Source organism: Ctenopharyngodon idella, chromosome 13, assembly GCF_019924925.1.
Source record: "Ctenopharyngodon idella isolate HZGC_01 chromosome 13, HZGC01, whole genome shotgun sequence".
NCBI lineage: Eukaryota > Metazoa > Chordata > Actinopteri > Cypriniformes > Xenocyprididae > Ctenopharyngodon > Ctenopharyngodon idella.
The window spans coordinates 25,159,873-25,178,527 of record NC_067232.1 but is presented as its reverse complement, the minus strand read 5'-3'; the positions used below and the strand labels follow the sequence as shown (position 1 = coordinate 25,178,527).

The 18,655-nt window shown below is 40.3% G+C and overlaps 1 protein-coding gene across 2 annotated transcripts in view; it reads right to left on the bottom strand.

Annotated features, from left to right (window-relative positions):
* The window catches only part of ptk7b (protein tyrosine kinase 7b), a 65,349-nt gene that overhangs the window by 10,466 nt on the left and 36,228 nt on the right, over positions 1 to 18,655 (bottom strand). For both annotated transcript variants that reach the window (XM_051917738.1, XM_051917739.1), the window contains exons 2-9: positions 9,615 to 9,911; positions 8,514 to 8,616; positions 8,186 to 8,349; positions 4,934 to 5,081; positions 2,212 to 2,342; positions 850 to 1,116; positions 370 to 506; positions 165 to 300 (exon numbers count right to left, since the gene is read on the bottom strand). In XM_051917738.1, the coding sequence (XP_051773698.1) occupies positions 165 to 300; positions 370 to 506; positions 850 to 1,116; positions 2,212 to 2,342; positions 4,934 to 5,081; positions 8,186 to 8,349; positions 8,514 to 8,616; positions 9,615 to 9,911 (1,383 nt within the window). The remainder of the gene's footprint in view (positions 1 to 164; positions 301 to 369; positions 507 to 849; positions 1,117 to 2,211; positions 2,343 to 4,933; positions 5,082 to 8,185; positions 8,350 to 8,513; positions 8,617 to 9,614; positions 9,912 to 18,655) is intronic.

The window sequence follows — 18,655 nt, the reverse complement described above, 5'->3', positions numbered from 1 at the left end:
CTGAGAGAGACATCAGACACACGAGAAAAGCATCAACCTCTCTGTTCTTTTATTAAAACATCATCTAGTACTTGTTACGCTGTCAGCCTTCAGTGCAGCTGATTTACTGCCATTATAGGGGTGTATGCAAACCCCGAGTAACACACACAGAAGGTTCATCTCACCCAGTATGTGAATCCGGGCGTGTGCTGTGATGGAGCCGCCCTCCGTCACACACGTGCAGCTGTAGATCTGACCATCATTCACCTCTGCGCTGTTGATCTTCAGAGTCCCGTTAGAGAAGAGCTTATAACGAGAGCCCTGCAGACAAAGAGAGTGTGAGAAACCTGACGCTGAGACCAGTGATGAGACCATGATGACTGTGTTCACCTCCTCACTGATCGGGACGCTTTTGCGGTACCATGTGACCCTTGGTTCAGGTGTGCCCTGTGCGTGACAGTGCAGGTAACCTGGCTGACCCTCCTCAATATGTGTGTCCTGCGGCTTCACGATCCATTCTGGAGAGGCTGTAACACACACACAGGTGATATTAGTGAGATTATCTCATAAACTTCCACTCAGTTTGGGCCTCTGAATAAAACTGAGCTGTTTTTCCCTCCATATTCTCACTATATCAGACTATGTGAGCCATAAAAGCTTGATGTATCAAATATGATACAAAACATAAAACACAAGAGGGTTTTCTGACTATTTTTGCAGATGTCAGGCTTCACAGGGTTAATATCTGTGAACTTGTTTGCTTAGTTAAAAATCCCAGAACTTCCACCTTCTGAAGTATTACTTCTGAAGTCATTACGCCAAACTGAGGGTCAAAGACTGCGTCTTTTGTCAAATCAGTGTTTTACTCACTGGCTACAGTGACCACGAGTTCCTGCTGCTTCTGTCCCGCCTTGTTCTGGGCGACACACGTGTAGACGCCCGAGTCTGAGCTGTCTGTGGGGCTGAAGATCAGATCTCTGTCCCGCTGATGGACTCGACCCTCAGACGGCACACGAGCACCCGCGTGCTCCCACCACACCTCCGGCTCCGGCTGACCCCGTGGCGGCTCACAGCTCACCCTCTCTCTGCTGTTGGCCGAGAACACCCGAAACATGCGCTCGCCCATGTCTTCAATCTCTACAGATAAAAACACACAGCACCACATAAACACCTGATCTGAGAACAGCATCATTCAGTTACAGTTACAGTGTTAGTGTGTGTGAGTGTGTGTGTGTGCGTGTGTGTGTGAGATAGTGTGTGTAAGTGTGTGTGTGTGTGTGTGTGTGCATGAGTGAATGTGTGCGAGTGAGAGACTGTGTTAAGCATGTGTGTGTCCGAGACAGAATGTGTGAGTGTGTGTGTGTGCAAGACTGAATGTGTGTGAGTGTCTGAGTGTGTGTGTGCGCATGTGAGAGTGTGTTGAGCGTGTCTGTGTGTGTGAGAGTGTGTGTATGTGCGTGTGAGTGTGTTGAGCGTGTGTGTGACTGAATGTGTTTGAGTGTATTTGTGCTAGACTGAATGTGCGTGAGATCGTATTTTGAGCGTGTCTGTGTGTGCGAGAATGAATGTGTGTGTGTGAGAGAGTCTGTGTGTTGAGTGTCTGTGTGTAAGAGAGTGTGTTGAGCATGTGTGTGTGAGTGTGTGTGTGTGTGCGCGAGACTGAATGTGTGTGAGTGTGTGTGCGAGACTGAATGTGTGTGAGTGTCTGAGTGAGTTTGTGTGAAAGAGTGTGTGCATTGAGTGTCTGTGTGTGTGAGAGAGTGTTGAGCGCGTGTGTGTGTGTGCGAGAGTGTGTTGAGTGTGTCTTGAGCATGTGTGAGACTGAATGTGTGTGAGTGTTGAGCGTGTCTGTGTGTAAGGCTGAATGTGTGTGTGTCTTGAGCGTGTGTGTGCAAAACTGAATGTGTGAGTGTGACAGTGTGTTGAGCATGTGTGCACGCGAGACTGAATGTGCGTGTGTGAGCGTGTTATGCGAATGTGTCTTGAGCGTGTGTGCAAAACTGAATGTGTGTGAGTGTGAGAGTGTGTTGAGTGTGTGTGAGACTGTGTGTGTGAGTGTGTCTTGAATGTGTCTGTGTGTGTGCGTGACTGTGTGTGTTGAGTGTTTGTGTGTGCAAAACTGAATGTGTGTGTGTGTTTCTATGTTCTGAGCGTGTGTTGTGTGTGTGTGAGAGAGAGTGTGTTGAGCATACGTGTATGTGCGAGACTAAATAAGTGTGTGTGTTGTCTCACCTGCGATCCTGAGTGCGGCCTCCACATGCACGTGTTTGTTCTCTCCATACTGAGCCACACATTTATACACACCTGTGCTGCGCTGCTTCACCTGAGTGATGTGCAGTGTGCCGTTAGCATACACCACAAACCTGTCACACACACACACACACACACACACACACAGGTTAGTCACAGGTAAGAGTTGTTCTCAGTAAAATCACTGCAGAATTGAGCAACATTAATTGTTAACTAGAATATAAACAATTCTGCCAAAAACAAATTGTTCATTAGTGTAACTGTAGCTGTTTACTGTTGCTGAGCAACATCCCAAACACAATACAGAATGTGGGTCACGGGTGTGTTTTTATGGTTTTAAACGTGGCTCGTCCAGACAGAATCTGTCTGAACAAACACAATCTAACAATTCAGATTCACAGTCAAAACAGAACGAAGACAGAGAAAAGTGGGTAATCCCAAAATCCTCTGTCTGTGTGGGTTTATTCATCATATTTACAGCTGAAGATTTCTTTCTGTTTGTTCAGTTTCTATTAACACTTTTCAAGCTGACTAACAGCTGAAAGCATGAGTCAAATGAGATCAGAATCAAACACATTTACAGTGACTGAGAGAATCTGGCAGATAAAATAAGACACCTTGAATAGGATTCTGCTGAGATCTGCAGTGTTGAGATTAGCGCAGGATGTTATTAGCAGCATCAGAGAACCACATCAAAGCAGAACATCACTGCTGAACGTGCACAAACATTCACTGGACTACCCATAATTCACCAGTCAAAGACTCATGGCATGATGGATCATTTATCAGTGGGTGGTCAGACATTCTGAAACGGTTTTAAGGCCCCGATGTACGCATGGAGAAGTTCTTCATTTAGGAGTAGTGTTGTCATGATACTGGAATTTCTAACTTCGATACAATACCTTGAAAAGTATCAATATTCGATACTATTTTCGATACCACAGGGAAAAAACGTTAATCAGTCAAGAGCAGAAAGTGATTTTATCTTTGTCTTTTGTTTGATTAAAATTAACAACATAGAGAGCGGCACGTTTATTAGGCTTCTGTCCCTTTAAGACCTGACACACGCACAGATTCAAATACACATTCTTCCTGAACTGTTTACGACAGGGTTTATGTTAATACTCACCAAGATGGGCATTGTGACATTTGCCCAGTGTATTTGACCATTAATAAGCCACGAAAAAGAGCTTATTTTGGCACTTGTATGTCAGAGGCGGCTTTATTCTGTGTGCGCTTCTGATGTGAGCACGAAATCTGCAGGAATGACTAGAATTACGCACAATCCCGTGCCAAAATTCAGACCCGGTCACACAACACTATTTAACCGGAGTGAATGAGAGGACTGAATGAGGGGAGGCGGATGCGTGTCAACTCGCTTTCAGAGAGGAGAACAAGAACACGCAACTGGTATCAGTGTATCGATGCTGTAGAAAAGAGTATTGGAATCGTTTCAGATATTTCAGTATCGATACATATCGAAATATCAATATTTTTGACAACACTACTTAGGAGTAAAAAGAAGTCTTAAATACTTTATCAGCGATATACCCTTAGTAGGGCCCTATGAAATCCGTTGTATTTTTTCCCAAATTCTGTTTTTTCCGTTTTAATTTTTCTGGATTTTTTTGGACTCCATTTTAAAGGTTAAATTAAATTTTAGTAATCAATAAGCATGTCTAATTAATTGAAATAATGAAACATCCAACTTACCAACAATTTATTAAAAGTTTTTAAAAATTATGTTTTTTTTTTAGGGCCCTTTGATATACGTTTTATTTTTTCCGCTCAAATTCGGTTTTATATTTACCAAATTCTGTTTTCTGTTTTAAATTTTCTGAATTCCATTTTTATGGTTTAATTACATTTTAATAATCAAAAAGCATGTCTAATTAATTGAATTCTTAAAAAACAACAATTTTTTTTTTTTTTTTTAAATGTTTTTTTTTTTTTTTCAGAAATTATGTATTTTATTTTTTCCGGCAATCCAATGAACGCATACTATTTAATTTATCTTTTTATCATGAAATTAAACTTTTTTTGTCAAACAATGTGCAGCACTTTACTGTTAAAATTAAAACATGGAAGAAAAACTAAGATTGTTTCTTAAAAATAAAGTTAATCATTTATTATTAAATTGATTTATCTAAATTCTACTGTACAACAGTAAAATGTTTCTGTCAAGCTAAATCGAACTTTTATTTTGACAGGTTGCCTAGAGCTTTGAGTTTCTCTGGTGTTTATGACAATAGTTTTCTCAAACGGAGCAGTTAAATGCTGACGAAGTGACTTTCAGAGCGGCGCTGGAGATTAATTTTGTGCATTCAGAGGATGAAAACACCGCGAGCATCGCACATGCTTCAGTGTGTGTGTGCGTCTAGAAAAGAACCAGAGAAGATTTTCTCCTGAAAGAAGGCGGAGCCTCAAAGCCACACCCACCTATTATATCATCACCACTGACCAATGATAGCGAACTTTTCCAGAAAGTTTGCTATGGCAAGCTGTTTTGAATTCCAAACGAACTTCGTTTTGGCCTGATTTTGTTCGAAATCACATCACTCCGGTTCGTTCTTGGATTTCACTGGAAGTATATATCGCACAGTTCATTCCCACGAGCTCTGACCCTTCGTCAGCATTTAAAGGACTAGTCTAATGTAAAATCTAAGTACTAAAGACCTGGAGCTTAAGCGATGAAGTGTCTCACCGTGATTTGTTGACGACAGGTTCTGCGTCGTGGAACCACTGGAGCAGCGGCGGAGGCTTGGCTCTGAACTGACAGTGAAACACAGCCTCTTCATTACGCAGGACCACCTGATCCACTGGAGCCACGACCACACGGGGAAAAGTCTTATCTACACACACACACAGAGAGAGAGAGAAAAGAGTTACTCTCTGATCTTATTAATATACAGTATGACGTGGATGGAGAGCGACACATACACTGCCTTCCATTATTATCTGTCAGGTGTCATGTGACCTGTGACCTTAAGAACACCTGGATAAGACCACAGAAGCTCCTGCAGGACGTGATTCTAAAATCAACCTGATTTACAGTAACATTTACAAACATACAAACATTGTATAAAGCTGAGCAGCATTAGTTAACACATTAATGAATTCACATTATACGTTCATCATCCATCATTAAGTACATTAAGTTAATCATCAAGCACTGATTTGTACAACATCATATAAATTTAGTTAATTATTTAATCAAGTGTTATCAGTTTAATTTATCTTTGCATCCCTCATCAGGTTCTGTTGTCTGACAGAGATATTTAATTTGTTTACGATGAGTTTTGTGATAATGATGTGACTGTGCAGCCGTCAGTGTGACTCATTAAAACTTCATAATTGAATCTTCATCTATCATAGATGAAAGAATAAAATACACAACATATGGTGCTGATCACTGTGACATGCCTCTATCAATTCAAACGAAGGAAAAATAAAATCAAAACACAACAGGCCAGTCACATTCAGAGATCTTCAGATGACAGACGTCTATATCAGACAGACACGCTCATGTAAGCGTTTACTCTCACTGCCGCCCTCTATTCTTCTGCTAAATCTCCTTTATCCCTGTTCCTCTCGCTCTCTCCTTTCATTTGTAATTTTCATGCTCTAGCTGATCTCTTTATTCTTCAGCGGAGCTGTTATTCTGTCTGCAGGTGTGTGCGTGAGCAGCACAGGTGGCTGATGGGAAGGCTGGCCGGGGTGTTGGGTTACACTTTCTACATTTCTGCTTTGCTTCGCACATGAGGTGACAAACATAACAGAATGCACGAAAACAGCTTCAGCCGCACGCGATAAACCGACTGAGAGGCCCGCGTTTGGGCATCACTGGCACGTTCAGGCACTCTAAGTAGACAGCACGTCTTCTCACACACTTTAGAGATTCATCTATGAACTAAACATGTTTGCGCTGATAAGGCCGCATGTCCACCGAAGCGTATTTAGCCAGCTGAAAACACTAGACGCACTGCTGAAAACGCCTGTGAGCGCTTGAGAGCATCGCAGCATTTTTTTTTTCAGCTGAGAAGCTTTGATGCTGTGATACGGAATATCCGCAGCACTGTTACTTGTAACTGATTTCCTAGATAATTTGTTTTAGACTAAAAATGTTACTTGGTATGTATGTTCAGAGTTAATTAGCAATATTAATTTTTCATCCATTTTGTTCCGTTCTCTGCTTGTTGATGTCGTTGTACAGCAAGAATGTTGGCAGTTGGTCTGTGTTGTATTTGTCCCGCCCCTCCTCAACTCTGATTGGACAGCTGGCTGATGAACATGATGAGAGCAGCGTTTTACTCAAAGTTGAACATTTTTCAACTCGAGGCGACTGGCAAAAAACACAGAGCACTCAGTGCCTTGTTATGCTCCTGGCGTTTAAAAAACGCAGCGCTCCTACTGAAAACAATTTGAAAAGTATGCTAGCCGCTGGAAAAAACGCTTTGGTGGACACACGGCCTAATACAGGGATTTTCAACCTGTTAAAAAAAGTGTGAAAATAAATAAATAATAATAAAAAGACTGGTAACACTTTAGTTTAGGGTCCAATTCTCACTATTAACTAGCTGCTTACTAGCATGCATAATTACTAGGATATTGGCTGTTTATTAGTACTTATAAAGCAAATATTAATGCCTTATTCTGGGTGATCATATTCTACATCCCTTAATCCAATACCTAAACTAACAACTACTTTTTTAACTATTAATAAGCAGAAATTTTAAGATTATTGAGGCAAAAGTCATAGTTAATAGTTAGTTAATAGTGAGAATTGGACCCTAATCTAAAGTGTGACCAAAAGATTTAACTACATAAATAAAAAGAATAAAAAAAATTAAAACTGCAAGCAGCGATGAAAGGACCCTCGCACCTGGGCTCACCGCCACCCGTTGGCCTTAGGAAATCAGTCAACAGTGGGCAAAATGCATGTAAGCGAGTAAATACAGGAGAATTATGGCAAAGTCATTTCAAAGTGCCACTCTTTCTGCTGCCAACAGGTGGCGCTTTGATTGTAACTAAATATTGCCATGTAGATGTCTTCAGGCCAGGACTGTTATCAAACATGTGAAGTTTGGAGCAGATCGGACTTTGTATGCCTGAGTTACAACAACTTCCTTTTTCGTGGCGTTAATCGCAAACATTAGCACTTAGCCAAGTGTTGATTGATTTAACATGTTTCTAGTATGTTTGGTACTTTGTGGCATATTGAAATGTAAAACTCAAGATCTTCGCAATTTAACGTCACAAAGGCCTTTAGATTAGACTGGCCAAATATCTGATTAAAGCTCTAGGAGGAGTTTGTTAAAGTACAACGTCTGGAAATGGCAAAAACTGAAAAAATTTTGCAGAGAAAATTCAAAATATCTCACTTCCTGTTGGGTTTTCAGATTTTGCACCCAGGGACTTTTTTGTAGGAATTAGGCTGTCACATGTGTGTACCGAATTTCATACTTGTACGTGAAACGTAGCACGAAGGGCGCTTAATTGAAATGTTGTAGGTGGCGCTATCGAGCCATTTTGCCACATCTAATTCTGAAACCCATATCAGACGTAAATTTTCACTACTTCTGATGCGTGTGCAAAGTTTCATGAGTTTTTGAGCATGTTTAGGCCCTCAAAAATGCGATTCATTTCAGAGAAGAAGAATAATTGACCGAGCAATTACAATAGGGTCCTCACACCATCGGTGCTCGAGCCCTAATGAATACTACTATTTTATGCATATTTATAATATTAATTTTCATAGTATAAATTTGGTTTTCATTCATGAAAATATATAGTTGCCTTTTAAATGTTAGGATGGGGGTCCCTCGCATGGGGATGATCATATTTGGGGGTCAGTTTCATCTGAAAGACTGGAAACCCCTCATCTAATATAATCGACAAAAACCAATCGAATCTAAAAAAAACAGAGCTTCTGTATGTTTAAAGCTACTAATCTTACCGATGATGTTGAGAGTGATGTTGTGGTTACTGCACACTTGTCCTGCTGCATTTCGAGCACAGCAGTAGTAAATCCCAGAATCCCCTGGGCTGAGGTCGTTCAGCGTGAGGATCCGGTCCTTTCCGCCCAGCTGACCTCCATCTTTGAACCATTTACTGCTCGGCCTGCACGGGTCAGAAACATCTTCATTTCAGCATCGTCACACACAGAATCAGTTCAAACCTCCTCGCGGCAACTGCTCAGCATCACGTCTGTGATCTACATCATTCACTGGTGTTCTTTAGTCATGTGATAAGTTCAGTGTGAGGATCGGACATGTTTGACTTACCGTGGATGTCCATCAATGTGACACTGCAGCACGATTCGCTCAGCCTCCTCTAGCTCCGCCTCTGAGGCGGGTTCATTCATAGTGACCGGCCCCCTCTCCAGCCCTGATGACACATTGACAACCATAAGAATGATCCGCTAAAAACAACATACAATACAAACATGCAAAACCATGAAAGGGAGGAAAGAGAAACAATTAATGTGATTGCGCTCTATAAAGCCCTATTCGAATGGTGATGGGGATGTAAGGTAATACCAACATTAACGGGTTAGTCTGTGATTTTATGGCCATCTGAATCCAGAATATCTAGATAACTAAAACAAAATGGTACAAATAAAGTGCAGCACATGCAATGACTGTGGTAAGTTTAACCACTGAAAGGATACTATGACAAAGATATCCTTTATTCAAACTGATTTTTCCCCCATGAATATATGACTGACCTGAAGAATGAAAGCTGTATCATATACTTGCATATTTATATAAGCAATATCACGCTCATAGCCATGCGAAATGGCTCTATATCTATATCAGACAGGCTGCAGTGTTCATTTTGCGTGAAAAGATTGTTTCATCAATAAAATGAAACACTAATTTCATATTGCCTTTCAACAATTCAAGCACTTTTCAAGTACCTTTTCAAGGGTTTTCCAGGATTTAAATTTCAAAAAGTCAAATTCAAGCATTTTAAGCACCTTGTACGAACCCTGTTTAAATGCCGTCTAAACATACATCTGAATACACACTATAGAGAACAGAGAGAATGAGAACTGAGCTGATCCTTTTGGTTATGTGAAACAGAAATCACGCTGAACGTGTTTGAAAAGCTACAAAAGACTTAGGCAGGAAAACGTGTGAAATCAAACATGAAGGCAGGAACACTGATCATCTCGACAGGAATAATTACATGGCTGAGGGCGAGACGCAATCTGACACGCAAGAGAGAGAGACACACACTCGATGGACAGAGAGAGAGAGAGAGACGCACAGATTCAGTTTGAGAAGCACTCAACAATGACAGAGAGATCAAATGAAATGTGACCTCGTTTCCAGAGGCTTCCTGTCACACACACACATTCCTTCACTGGATTTCATTCTCACATTTAATATTGAAGGAGGCGTTGGCGGAGGTCACCGTCTCTCCTGTGGCACTGCTGGACGCCACACACTGGAAGTTGCCTGTGTCGGCATGTCGATCCACTGCCATGAACTTCAGGTTGCTGCCCTCCTGAAAGCGGCGGTCCGAGTCCTGCACGCGTCGCCCGTCCTGAGTCCACGAGAACAGCACGTCCACCGGGTCGCTGACCTCACAGCGCAGGATGGCGCTGCGGCCATGTAAGGCATCCTGAGATTTGGGCTCTTTGGAGAACTGCAGTGATGACGCCTGGATGATGAAGACTGAGAGAAACACAGAGAACGAGTCAAACTACTGGAAGGAAAACACTCAACAACTGCATGAAGAAACACACCATGTCAGATCAGATGAATAAATGTCTCCAACATAACACAAATCAAACTGAACAGCATCATAATGGCATGTTTATATTAATTAATGATGCAGACTGTGTCACTACTGCAAATACAAACACAAAAAAACAAAACATTCATGTCATCATCAGATATGAGTGAAGAACCTCTGAGCTGATCCTACAGACCCTCATCTCATCTCATCACATCACATCATCCCTGTCAGCAGTCATCACATCAACTCAGGGACACAGTGATGCATGCAGGGATACTGAGAGATTCTTTATAAGCTTATGCTTACATGTATTGATTTAGCACTTTAATTCAAAGCTACTTACAAAGGAAAAATCACAAGTATTTTATCAGAGCCACAATATGCAAAGAACACAATGACAGGTTTAGTAAGAAATAAACCAGCTAGAGCAGAAGAGAAGTGCAAAGACGAGAACAATTTATGAATTTATTTCCAATAAACTGGAGTTACAAACTCTCGATTAATTGAACCGCGCACGATCTTGATGTGCGAGCTAACCGTTTGTATGAGTGTTTGTTTGCCACAATGCAACAACGCAGTAGCTCAATATAATGATACAAATCCGATGGTCTAAAATCGCTTGAATGTTCAAACTGGCAAGCCTTTAAACACATAATTGACAAACATTTGTGAGGACGCAAGCGAAAATAATCTTACATCGGGGATCGCGCGCTGTGTGTTGACTTGCCGTTTGAGTTCGCCTCCGTGTTGCTTCCATGCTGCTGACCGGACGGGTCGGAGTCACATGACTACACACGCGGTAGTGTTTTTATGGGAAAAGTATTTACAGGAAATAACGGACATGGGAAAATTACGTCGGTTAGAGGTTCTGAATTTCGGTTTCGATTACTTTTCGATTAATCCTCCAGAGCTATGTTCTTCCTCAGTGTTTTTGTCTTGTTTTCCAGCACAAATATCTAAACATTCTTAAATCAAGATACATTTACTGGAGATTCAAAATGATTGAAGATATTAAGTCTTGTTTTCTGAAAAAGTGAACTTTATGCTGAAAAGAAGAATAAATATGTGCCAATAGAGTCAAAATAATTTTGCTTTCCCTTAAGTTTATTGTTCTGACCCCACAGGCAGATATTTGTTCTTGTTTTATGCAAAAACTCGCTCAATTTTTATCAATTTTTCAGAAAGCAAGACTTAATATCTTCAGTCATTTTCTTCTCCAGTAAATGTATCTTGATTTAAGAATGTTTAGATATTTGTGCTGAAAAACAAGACAAAAATACTGAGGAAGAGCATAATTTTTTTTGCAGGATTAGTGCCTTTACGGTTCTGGGTTAGTTAAGCACTTGTGTCTTCACTGACAAGCATGTCAGATCATGTGCAAAACAGAGTGTCTTACATGACATTGATAACAACACACATCAAGTGTCTGTATCGAATGTCAAAGACGTTTTATTTGTTGTATTTTTTCTTTGTAATCCCATGATGCTCTTGAAGTGGGCCACTAAAAGCTTCCATTCATTATTCACGCATGCGGAAGCAAAAGCTTCAGGCGGAATCATGTAGAAAAGCTTCAGTCAGATTCAAACCATCCGCCTGCTTCTGAATATCACACTCAAATTGATACCGATACAGGACGACTTCTTCCACATTCATACTTGATATTTTTATGATAATTTTATAGAACTTTTGTGCAATTTTTGAAACTTCAAAGCATGAATGACCTGTAAAATACCATGAAATGACAGACATCAGAAGTGACCACAACAGAAAGACTTAATGCAACATATGCGTGTTCCTGAAGCTCAAACACTAGATCATGGGTTCGATTTGCAGGAACTGATAAAGTGCAAACCTTCAATGCTATGCAAGTCACTTTGGATAAAAGCATCTGCCACATGCATAAATGTTAAATGCAAACACAGATAGCAGGTTAATAAGAAACAAATGATGGCAGAAACATATTTACAAACCAAAATAACTGCACTGAACATTGTTAAAGCTGTGTTCTACAGAAGAAATAAAGTCATCCAGGTTCAGAGTATCAAGTGGGTCAGTAAACCAAGACAGTAGTGTTGTCACGGTACCAAAATTCCAGTAGTCAGTACCAATACCATTAAAATTTTACGGTTCTCGGTACCAATTTCGGTATTTTACCATTTTATTTAACTAGCCTATTTTTAAAAACATTAAATATGATGGTAATCATACATATAATTATTTGGAGCGTGTGTGCATGTTTGTGTGTGTATATATACCTCATTGAAATAAATTTTGAAATATAAAAAAATAAAACAAATGCTCAAACATCCATTTTGTAACAGACGTGCGTGTTTATTTTAGTTATTCCTTCAGTGAAACGACACACTACAGCCTGTAAAACTATGAAATAAATATCAGTAAATAATGGTAACCTAAATAATAAGAAAGTTATTCTAAAAAACATTGGTTTTTATTTCCACACAAAGATGCGTCATATAGCCGCTCTGCGCTTTGAGAGGGATGTGGGACACGAGCAGGAAAGAGACCATTTCTCTTTAATAATATCTTCATGTTATCTCCTGATGTTACAAGCAACTGACACTTGTTGTAAAAGGTCTGAAGAGCTAGTTTTATCTTCACACATTCAGGCTATGTTTGATTTAGCGCTGCCAGAGAAAGCGAAACTAAAAATCACCGGCCGAGTGTGAAACGCGCTATACAAATAAACTTGCCGCGCCTAATAACAAGCACAAACTGCGTTAAATAGAAATTGACGTGTTTTTTCTACTTCACCACAGTAAAGAATGTGAATATAACAGGCCTAATTAAAAGCGAACCAAAGGAAGAAACGTTTATAATCCCCTGCGTGAGTGAAGATGTGGGAAAAGAAACAGAGATTCCATGTTCAGTGGAATAACTAATGGAATATTGTTAAATTCTCTGCTAATCGGGTGACCAGATCGCGATTCACAAAACAGAATACAAAGCCGACAAAGCTTAAATGTACGGACTCACGTACCTCTCTCATTCGGCATGAACCAAAATGTTTCCATGGCTGCAATGTCACATTTAATTGCTAACCTATTAGCCTATTTCTTCTGTAAACAAAGCTTTGTGCTTCACTCGTGTCATATTCACGTAAATACTGGCACAGCCCTATCAGTGGGTACTGAATATACCCGGATACTCGGTACTTCCGGTACTACAGAAATGCTGGTATTGTCACATTTTCAAAATTTAAGTACCGGTACTTTTGACAACACTACAAGACAGAATGATCATTTTTGGCTGAACTGTCATTGACTTCACGGGAACAACCTATCACTGGTCAGCTGGTGAAGAGAAGCGATGAATTGCCTTGAATGAGTCTTCTGAGCATTTGCTAATTCATCTGAACTCAGGTCAAACATCGCAGCAGCTAGAAGCTCCAATCCCAAAGCTACGGTGATGTAAAGGCCAATGAGCTCGACTCCTCTAGAGCAGCGGCTGCTCATTACGCCTCTCAATCTGCACTCGCACTCCCACCACTCCAGCCAAACGCGTTGACATGACAACCAGCACCTCCGTCTGCTTCCATTCTCTACAGGCCTTCTGCTATTATGAAAGGACAAATGGAAACAGAAATGTGAGCGCTAACTCACTGACTGATGCAAGTTAATGCTGGGAGTCCAGCAAAAAGATTCTGGGATTCATCAGAGAGCAGCGTCCCTTCCATCAGTGTCAAACATGGACTGAGACGTGATCGGAATTACATGTTCTCATTATAATGTTATGTAATATGACAGTCCCAATCATAGTTATTATTGGTCGTGCATTGCTGTTTGAGCTGTATGTGCTGAATGAACACCGGTAAACTGAAGCGCTTTGCTAGCGGGTTAATTAACTCAACCAAATGCATCCTATATGAGATTAATAAGATATTTATCCAAAATATTACAATATATATATCTGCACAAAATGACGTGAATGCACAAGTGAACTTGAACTAAGGAAACATGGTTTGTGTAACATTAGCAACATGTTATTAGCTGTTTGCTAACGTATTCAAGCAAAATTCAAGCAATGACATTTAAATATGTCATTTTGGTGATCAAAGATGAGTTTTAAGGGATACAATTATTGACTACATGGGGACTTTAAGATATTTAAGGTAAAGCTGAATGTGATCAAACTGAATTTAAGACTTTTTAGGGCTTTTTAAGGACTTGTGGGGACACTGTAGTAGCATTTCTCAAGTTGAAACACGTTCGTCTTCAGAAAACTCCAAACAAACATTGAGTTCTGTCATTAAGGACATGTTAGAGCAACTTCATCCATTCACATCCATCCGTCCATCTCCACAAATCAAGCATCTATTGTCACGTGTGGGATCCGTGACCAACTGTAATCACAACAGCGAGTTAAAAATGGTAAAATGCTGAGATGCCGCTAAAAGCTTTTCAACCATTAAGAGCATTACAGTAAATGTGTGCAAGACGCTGTTCCGGGCCGACCACCCAGAATCTCACATTACTGGCTCATTACCCATGACACATCTGGGGCCCGGGGCCGGCGCTCTAAGAGATGTTGTGGCTGAACGCCAGCGGCCCTTCAGAGGAGATGCATAAAGACGCTATTGTTCCTTCTGTGTACTGTCATTCACGTGTTTATGAGCACTCATCCTGCTTCTGCTCATAAGCTCCTCAGGATCACAAGTGTAAGATACCTGGATAAAAGCATAAATGCAGTATTAGAGGTCTATGGTGATGGATGGGAAGCCGGTTCTACGTGAGCAAAAGTTTCTGCAAGTAAAAGACAGACTGACATTATTTCACTGTGATGCTAATTACATGTAGCAGCAAGTACTTTACAATGAATAGGAGTGTTTGAACTGTTAAACATCTTTTCCTGGCTTTTTATACAACCATTAATCGTCCCAGTTAACCATTTCCTCTACTAAACAAAGACATGCAGATAACAGCGAGTTCTCTAAATGATAAAGTCTTTCAAGCGGCAAACACAATCATCATTATTCGTTCAACGCAAGCTTGTAGAAACAAAAACAATCCACAGGAGGGTTTCCAAAGGAGAAGCCAAGAGTGATTTAGAACCGAATCTACAGTAAAGCTCATGAAGCTGACGTGAATCAAACACGGCTCTTCCTGACCGCACCGTTCATTTCCTATCTGATTAATTAACTGCGAAAGGAAAAGCACTTTAAATGTAGATGATCCAAGCAAAACATGGAAAACGCTGTATGAATATGGAAAAGAGATTAAAGTAGCGCTCTGAAAAACGAGAACGGAAAGCATGTGTGGACTGAGATGAAGAGCGTCGGTCTCATTAGCTCTTCATCTGTGGATTCAAACTCGTCCAGAAGGAAGGAAGATCTCACTGCTGCCAGGCACAAAACACTGGAGAAGAGGAGGAGATCTGCTCATTTCCTGTGCACAGAGGAAGTCAGATCCAGACTGCGTTTGAACACTGAAGCCTGAGACTCACTCATATTCTGATTCAACTTCACTCCAGACAAACTCTTTATCCAATGGGTGAGTTTAAGAAAATCTAATGCCAGTGTGTCGAGCTTCAGTTATTGGAAACATTCGCTGAGTAACTGTGATCAGCAACTAAATGAAGTACTAAAGATCTTCAACGAACATCATATGAACGAACATAAACACATTAAAACCTTTAAAGGTTGTGTGATGCCAAAAAGTGTTATAGCTATGAATATATGCTAATATATGTACTTCTGAAAGCTTACATCTGCTTATAGATGTTAATCTTCATAAACACTCACTTATTCTATTCAGGGTGATTATAGTTAACTAAATTACAGTTATATTTAACCATAAAAAAAACCTTCAGTTACTTGAAAAAAGAAACTAACTGAAATTATTTGAATTTTTTATATTTTATCAGCTTGTTGACAAGGCATCCTTTTTCATTTTCATTTAGTTTAACATGATGTACTAAAATAACTAAAACTGAAATAAAAAAAAAAATCTAAAACACTCTACAGATATGTATAAAAACTAATAAAACTGTCAGAAAAAAAACAAAATCACTAAAACTTTAACTGGAATTATATTTTTTACATTGAGAATGGTGAACACATCTGCACACACAACTCTATTCTTCCTGGAGAGGTGATGTGTAGGTAAATAACTGCAACAAATAAAGTCCACAGAAGGTCACGTGGCACTCAACGCTCCCTACATGAATTCTAGCATCAGACACGTTGCATGTACAGCTACATCTGTGCTGAAGACCCTCTCAGACCCTAACAGAATTTCAGAGATGCTAACAGACCATCAGTGACCCTCACAGAACATCAGATACCCTCAGAGAACCTCACAGACCCTAAGAGATGCTCAGAGACCCTAACAGACCCTCAGAGAACATCAGAGACCCTCACAGAACATCACAGACCTTTACAGAACCTCAAAGACCCTCAACAGAGCCTCAGAGAACATCAGAGACACTTACAGCCCCTCAGAAAATATCAGACACTTACAGAGCCTTAGAGAACATGAGATTCTCTCAGACCCTCATAGACCATCAGTGACCCTCACAGAACATCAGAGATGCTCACAGACCCTCACAGACCATCAGTAAACCTCACAGACCCTAACAGACCCTCATAGACCATCAGTGACCTTCACATAACCTCACAGACCCTCAGAGAACATCAGAGACCCTCACAGATCCTCAGAGATGTGCAGAGACCCTCACAGAACATCAAAGACCCTTAAAGACCCTCACAGACCTGTGTGGTCTTGCTGTATCATTAGAGGAATTAATCTGCATTAGCTTTAATTAACATGTAACTGCTGCTGTCATTAACCAGCACTCAGAGAGGCTGCTGGGAATGAGAGTGAGAAACAGTTAGTGCCTTCTTGCATCCGAAAAACCTCTACACAGATTATTCTGATGTGCTTATTAATATTAAAAAGGTTCAAAAGCAGTTTATTTGTCAAATAATGTTCTGTTTGAAATGCTGAATATTCATTTATTCATGTAATATTCAGTTTTGACATTTGCTTCAGATGAACATATGTAAACTACAACTGTAATAATTGTTTAATATTATAAATTATGCATTATATTTGTTATTACAACTGAGGACGTCACCAAAGTGAAGTGCTGTCAGATTTATTTCACTTGTGGAAACAAACTTGTACCTAAAACACGTACACACACACACACACACACACACACACTCACTCACACTCACTCACACTCTCTCTCTCTCACACACACACACACACACACACACACACACACACACACACACACACGCACAATAATTAGAGGAGCTGCTGCACAACAGTCTCTCATTCAGAAGAGAGAGTGAGACAGGCTGTTGTTCATGACAGCTAATTAGCAGCAACTCCCTGTTCATTCACCTTTCACTGACAATGTACTTCCTGTGTCTCTGCATAATGAACCTTCACAAAACAAGCCACACACACACCCACACCCCAGTCTAGCGCTGATGAAGACGGCGCCGCAACAGTCTCTCTCGAGTCTAAACGTGTCTGTAGTCCGTCAGAGTTCAGTGTGTCACTCCGTCTGACAGCAAGTTCATCAAACCAACCTTCCCATCAACACCTGCAGCTGATTCCACATGCTCTCCCTGCATCTGCTGCTTTATATTTAGCTGCTGTCGCAGCAAGTTAATGAGAAGGGGAGCAGGGCATAATGGGAACACCACCATTAACTACATAACAGAATCAGATGGTTAATTATCTAACACATACATATCACAAATTCCTCTATCGAGTTAATGGCCACTGAATGGCTTTTCTGAGGTAAATGTGACATTATGATATTGTTCTTAAGCTGTTGACTATTGACGTCTTTCTGCGGTTATGATTCATGATTAATTTCAGTAAGTTCTACTGTACCTTTCAACATTCCTTCTGATATTCATTCATGTTTATTTGCTGCTGTAACGAGTAGTAAAGAGGAAGAGAAGATCGGTTCAACTGAGCCACTACAGAGATCTGTCACTCAACACAATAAAGAGACACAAAAACCTTCATTCAATCACGATAAAACTGGCAGGATTTGAAAGCTGAGTCTTTGTTTCATATCAAAAGTATCAAAGCACAAAGATCATTGTGATTATTGGATGGCAGGAGCTACAAATAATGTTTAGTGAAGTTTTGTTCACGCATCAACTGAAACAAATTGATTCTTGAGATTTAAGAATCTATATTGTTTCATCAAAATGAGAATCGATTAAAATCGAGAAATCAATATTTTCAACCCAGCCCTAGTATAAACAGAGAACAGGATCATGCGACTAAAGTCATGAATAAATGCAGCAGAGAGAAACAGGACAGACAGGAGGCTGAAGGGAAAGATATGAATTGTTTGTGAGTCGTGGCTCTGGGGACGTGACCTCTGCCAGAACCATATCCCATAACCCCCTGACGGGCTGTCATGCAGCTTTACTGTCTATAAAACAGAAACACAGGATCTCGGAGCATCATCAGCGCCTGCTGTTCGTACAGTGAGACCAACTGTCATCAGGAACTACATTTATTTCCCACTACTTTTAAAAGACAGCTAATATTCAGTGATATTACTGATTTGACTGCAATGACACTATCAGATGAGCTGTATTGAACTGAATGACACTGGATTATTGTAATTCTCTCTTGGCATCCAAGATGTAGGTGACTTCGTTTCTTCAGTAGAGGTCTGAATGCAC